The sequence below is a fragment of the Ranitomeya imitator genome, chromosome 4 (genome assembly GCF_032444005.1).
Source record: "Ranitomeya imitator isolate aRanImi1 chromosome 4, aRanImi1.pri, whole genome shotgun sequence".
In the NCBI taxonomy this organism is placed as follows: domain Eukaryota; kingdom Metazoa; phylum Chordata; class Amphibia; order Anura; family Dendrobatidae; genus Ranitomeya; species Ranitomeya imitator.
In genome coordinates, this window is record NC_091285.1 from 397,436,402 (window position 1) to 397,442,401 (window position 6,000).

The following is a 6,000-nucleotide window of genomic DNA, read 5'->3' on the forward strand; positions in this document are numbered from 1 at the left end:
CGGCTGTTCCAAACGCCGGCAAGGATACCTGTATATTCCGGCAACACTGAAAGGCAGGGGACCTGGGGAGCGTCTGAGAAGCGCAGTGCGCATACCCAGGAATCCCAGCCCCGCACTGTGCATAATGCATAACACAATGCGGGGCGGAGATTCAGTAACAGGGTGGCCGCACTGCCCGCACAGGCGCAGAACGGAACCCGGCACCAGCGCTAGGACGGCAAATGCTCTATGCGCCTGCGCAAGGCAGAATAGCAGAGCGCAGGCGCCGGAATTCACTCAATAACAGTGCTGAGGGGGCGGCGAAAATCTACACAAGAGATGACTGACGGCAGTTGGGCGCTTCTAAGAGGAGGCTTCAGTCTCGCCTCCATGGACAAAGATAGGTATTTCAGCAGAATTATAAATACATTTATTGTGGGAATAACAGAAACAAAAACTAAAAGAGCCACCTTGTTAGAATGCAGCATTACTGCTGCACAAGATGGCTCTTTTAGTTTATAACGGCTGGAGGGGGGGGACAGTGGCCCTTTAATTACTAAAACAGAAAACAGAGGGATCAGTAGCGATTAGAATGATCCTTGCACACATAAAGAGCAACCATATCCTCCCACACATAAGTAACCAGATCCTCACACACATAAAGAGTGACCGGATGCTCGCACACATTAGGAGCGACCAGATCCTCGCACACATCAGGAGCGACCAAATTCTCGCACACGTCAGAAGTGACCAGATCCTTGCACACGTCAGGAGCGAGCAGATCCTCGCATACACCAGGAGCGACCAAATTCTCGTGCACATAAAGAGCGACCAGATCCTCACACACATAAGGAGCAACCAGATCCTTGCACACATCAGGAGCGATCAGATCCTCGCAGACATCAGGAGCGACCAAATTCTCGCACACCTCAGGAGCGACAAAATCCTTGCACATATCAGGAGCGACCAGATCCTTGCACAGATCAAGAGCAACCAGATCATCGCCCACATAAAGAGAGACCAGATCCTCGCACACATTAGAAGCTGAGATATCCTCGCACACATCAGGAGTGACATGATCCTCGCACATATCAGAAGCGACCAGATCCTTGCATAAATCAAGAGCAACCAGATCCTGGCACACATAGTGACCAGATCGGTGCACACACTAGGAACAGCCAGATCCTTGCACACATCAGGAGCGACCAGATCCTTGCACATATCAGGAGCGACCAAATTCTCGCACATATCAGAAGCAACAAAATCCTCGCATATATCAGGAGCGACCAGACCCTCGCACAGATCAAGAGCAACCAGATCATCGCCCACATAAAGGAGACCAGATCCTCGCACACATTAGGAGCTGAGATATCCTCGCACACATCAGGAGTGACATGATCCTCGCACATATCAGAAGCGACCAGATCCTTGCATACATCAAGAGCAACCAGATCCTGGCACACATAAAGAGTGACCAGATCGTTGCACACACTAGGAAGTCAGATCCTTGCACACATCAGGAGCGACCAGATCCTTGCACATATCAGGAACGACCAAATTCTCGCACATATCAGAAGCGGCCAGATCCTTGCATACATCAAGAGCAACCAGATCCTGGCACACATAAAGAGTGACCAGATCGTTGCACACTCTAGGAACAGTCAGATCCTTGCACACATCAGGAGCGACCAGATCCTTGCACACCTCAAGAGCGTCAAAATCCTCGCACATATCAGGAGCGACCAGATCCTCGCACAGATCAAGAGCATCCAGATCATCGCCCACATGAAGAGAGACCAGATCCTTGCACACATCAGGAGCGACCAGATCTTTGCACACGTCAGGAGCGACCAAATCCTCGCACACATCAGGAGCGACCAGATTCTCGCACACATCAGAAGCAACCAAATCCTCGAACACATCAGGAGAGACCAGATTCTCGCACACATCAGGAGCAACCAGATCTTCGTACACATCAGGAGAGACCAAATCCTTGCACACGTCAGGAGCGACAAGATCTTCGCACATATCAGGAGCAACCAGATCCTCTCGCATAGATCAAGGGCAACCAGATCCTTGCACACATTAGGAGCAGTGAGATACTCGCACACATCAGGAGCGACAAGATCTTGGCACACAAAGAGCTACTAGATCCTCGAACACACTAGGAGCGGCCAGATCCTTGCACACATAAGGAGCGACTAGATCATCGCACACATAAAGAGCGACCAGATCCTTGCACGTTAGGAGCGACCAGATCCTCGCATGTATCAGGAGCTACCAATTTCTCTCACACATAAGAAGCGACCAGATCCTCGCACACATAAAGAGCGACCAGATCCTCGCACACATTAGGAGCTACCAGATCCTCGCACACATTAGGAGCTACCAGATTCTTGCACACGTCAGGAGCGACCAGATCCTCGCACACATAAAGAGTGACCAGATCCTCACACACATTAGGAGCGACCAGATCCTCGCACACATTAGGAGCGACCAGATCATCACACACGTCAGGAGCGACCAGATCCTCGCATACACAAGCAGCGACAAGATCCTCGCACACATCAGAAGCGTTTATTGCTTCTGGACAACATAGCCAAAAATCATAAAAATTAAGCCTGGAGCAGCCAAACTATGGGGCTTATCCTCAGGCAGGGCCCATACACAGTGAAAGAGCTTAGTACATAGATTGCAGCACAAAATTCAGAACTCAGGAAATATCTGAATCGTCTGTATTAAGTATAATGTTTATTTCTATTAAAGTTCTGCTTTCTATAGTGCAGTTTTGTGTAAATCCCACCTAAGCACAGCTGTACTGTAGCACCACTTCCTCTCAGACATGACAATCGGAAGGGTGGGGATCTCCTCGTGTGGTCTTACCTCTGGGGTTAGCCATAGTTGAGGTCAGAGGTCAGGATGCAGCCTTACAGCTAGCCACTGGCGAGGGAAGTCTGCAGCAGGCAGGACAGGAGGAATCTGCGAGAATTCAGGAAATGGACAAATATGGTCATTATGCCCCTCACACGTCACTTCAAGGAAGCAGCTCAGCCAGACAAGGAAGGGTAGACTTTGTACTGCAGGTTACACATCAGAAGTACCAGAATTACCAGGCTGCACCTTGTGGGGGATGTATAGTACCAGGAAATGGTGCTACAGGGGCTGTGCATCCTCCTCCCTTATATTTGATCTCGAGCCCATTACTGCACTAATAAATCTTTATATAGCGCTAACATATTCCGCAGCGCTTTACAGTTTGCACACATTATCATCACTGTCCCCGAAGGGGCTCACAATCTACATTCCCTAATATGTCTTTGGAATGTGGGAGGAAACCGAAGAACCCGGAGGAAACCCACGCAAACACGGAGAGAACATACAAACTCCTCACAGATGTCCTTGGTGGGATTTGTACCCAGGACCCCAGCGCTGCAAGGCTGCAGTGCTAACCACTGAGCCACCGTGCTGCCCTACTAATAGTGGAAATGCCCATTTATTTACTGGAGTCAGGATCTTACATACGGGATGTCTTCTCTTATAGGGTGAGGCCACATGAGATTTGTCCACAGCAGCGCAATCTCACTAAATTGTGTAGATTTTGTTGCAAAAACGCTCCGCAGGGAAACTCCATAGCATAAATTTCCATGCTGTAAATGGCAAGTACGTAGCACATGTCAATTTACCCGGCTAGTTCATCAGGCCGGGTGCCAATGTGAACGGACCGCAGTGCTCAATCAGTGCCACAGCCTCTTCATTCTCATCCTAGACATATGCCACCACTTCACGAGATGGGAAAACGTAAGACCCTATTCTAAATCATGTGTGGCCATTAATATTTACCAAAATGTTTACAGTGTTCAATGTTTAAAAGGAACCTGTCACCGGGACTTCCCAATATAAAGTACTGCCTCCACCTTTACCGCCTGCTTTATCGTATTTTAGGAGTCTACATCCCCCTCCACAAAGCCCCAAAAATATATTTTACAATGCCCCAATATAGTGAGGTGCAGTCCGGTGGGCATCTCTGGTTTTGACCCAGCGCCTCCTCTCTGGTCGCAAACGTCGTCCTCCTTCCTGTGGATGATGTGTCCTACGTCATCCACACAGTGTCCCCTAATTATTCCCTTACACAGGCGTAAATCGCTCTGCCCTCAGTATGGCAAAGTAGTGTAAAGTGCATGTTCCGGGAGAGGCCAAAGAGCGCTGATGCCTCGGAAGTAAAGCGGGCACATACGCATTATAGGGCAGGGAAGAGAGAAGCGTGATTGTGGGACACAGTGTGGATGATGTAGGACACTTCATCTACACGAAGCAGGGAAGGAGGACGGCGTTTGTGACCAGAGAGGAGGCACCGGATCAAATCCAGAGACGCCCGTCGGACCAGACCGCGCCACATTGGGGCATTACAAAATATATTATTGGGGCTATGTGGAGGAGGATGGAGACTCGTATACTTCTTCCTAGAATATTGTAAAATAGGCCGGAAATATGGCGGCAGTACTTTATATTGGTAAAACCTGATGACAGGTTCTCTTTAATACAAGTTAATACATATTTTCCGTAACATATTGTAGACCGGTACAATAAGAATCAATGTGAAATAATCCCATGCCGTCCTGTACAGGAGTTGTAAATGCTAAAACAGGTGTAAAATCAGTTTTTCCTTTGCAATATCCCCACCAAGAAGGATTTGTTATGGAGGTACGTACTTGTTTTCTGATTCTAGATCCGGAAGATATATTCGACAACAGGGACGTGAACGCAATGTTCTCTCGTTATTTATAAACACCTCTGGGAACGAGCAATTCACAGGAAATAAATGGCAGAGGAAGACGGCTAATGACTTCCTGCCAGCGCTGAAGAGATCGCACCTAGAAACCATGTGCTATTAATCTGACTTCGCTGTGATGTTACCCGCTGAACGCGATAACTAGTGTGCGAAAAGTCGTATTTAAACACATCATGACCCAAAAATGGCAGATTTGCGGATTCATTGATGCTTCAGTGGCACATGTATTTTTAGCGGTACTGCGCAGAGATGGACATCGCTCAATTTTGGTGTTTATGCTTACGTCTTTTTCAGGTGGACTCCATCTCCATCATTTTTTAAAAGTCAGAGTCAAAGACACTAAAAAAAGACTTCAGATGAGCACAGGACAATCAGTAATAGAAAAGTGTGCACAGACTGTCATTGTTCTTGGCAGCATAGATACGGTTTACACAGGACGTAGTGCTGCCAAGAATGATGATCTTTTAGACAAACTAAAAGATCATTTCACCCAATGAACTAGTGTTTTGCGCCGGTTTTACACTGCACGATAATCCTGCAGAATAAATGCCCCTTAGGGCTATGTTCCCACGATGCATTTTTGGTGAGTTTTGATGTTGCAGATTTTCGGCACCATTTCTACACCTGTTAAGTAAAATAGATAACTTGCATTTTTTTTCTAAAAGACGCAGTGCAAAAAGGTCACCAAAACCCCATCGTGGGAACATAGTCTTACTATCCCATACAGCATACCAAGCTTAAAGAGGTTGACCACTACTTTTTTTGATGACCCATCCTGCCCAGAACCCTTAGGCTACGGTCACACTATCAGTATGTGATCAGTATTTTACACCAGTATTTGTAGCCAAAACCAGGAGTGGAACAAACAGAGGGGAAAGCTATAATAGAAACACGTCACCAAGTCTGTATTTTTGACCCACTCCTGGTTTTGGGTAACAAATACTGATAGAGTGACCGTAGCCTTACTGTGATGTTTTTACTTGGCTATGTATGATGATAATTAAAGCAGTGTTAAAAGGGTTTAGCAACTACTTACTTTATTGATGGACCATCATTAGCAAAGGCCCTCAATATCTTATCGATGATGGCGCGACACCCGGAAAGATCAGCTGTTACTGGCACCAGTCAGAAGCTCACAACTGAGGTACTGCAGATCCACAACCCCATTCATTTGAATGGGGATGGATCTACAGTAACCAAGGACTCTATAGAAATGGCACCGCTGCTGTGGG

General features: G+C 47.3%; 1 protein-coding gene across 2 annotated transcripts in view; it reads right to left on the minus strand.

The window, feature by feature from the left end:
• PFKFB3 (6-phosphofructo-2-kinase/fructose-2,6-biphosphatase 3) overlaps positions 1-2,992 on the minus strand; it is a 137,454-nt gene extending 134,462 nt beyond the window's left edge. For both annotated transcript variants that reach the window (XM_069765315.1, XM_069765316.1), the window contains exon 1: positions 2,863-2,992. In XM_069765315.1, coding sequence (XP_069621416.1) covers positions 2,863-2,878 — 16 coding nt within the window. In that variant the 5' untranslated portion in view covers positions 2,879-2,992. The remainder of the gene's footprint in view (positions 1-2,862) is intronic.
• Between the last annotated feature and the right edge of the window lie 3,008 nt (positions 2,993-6,000).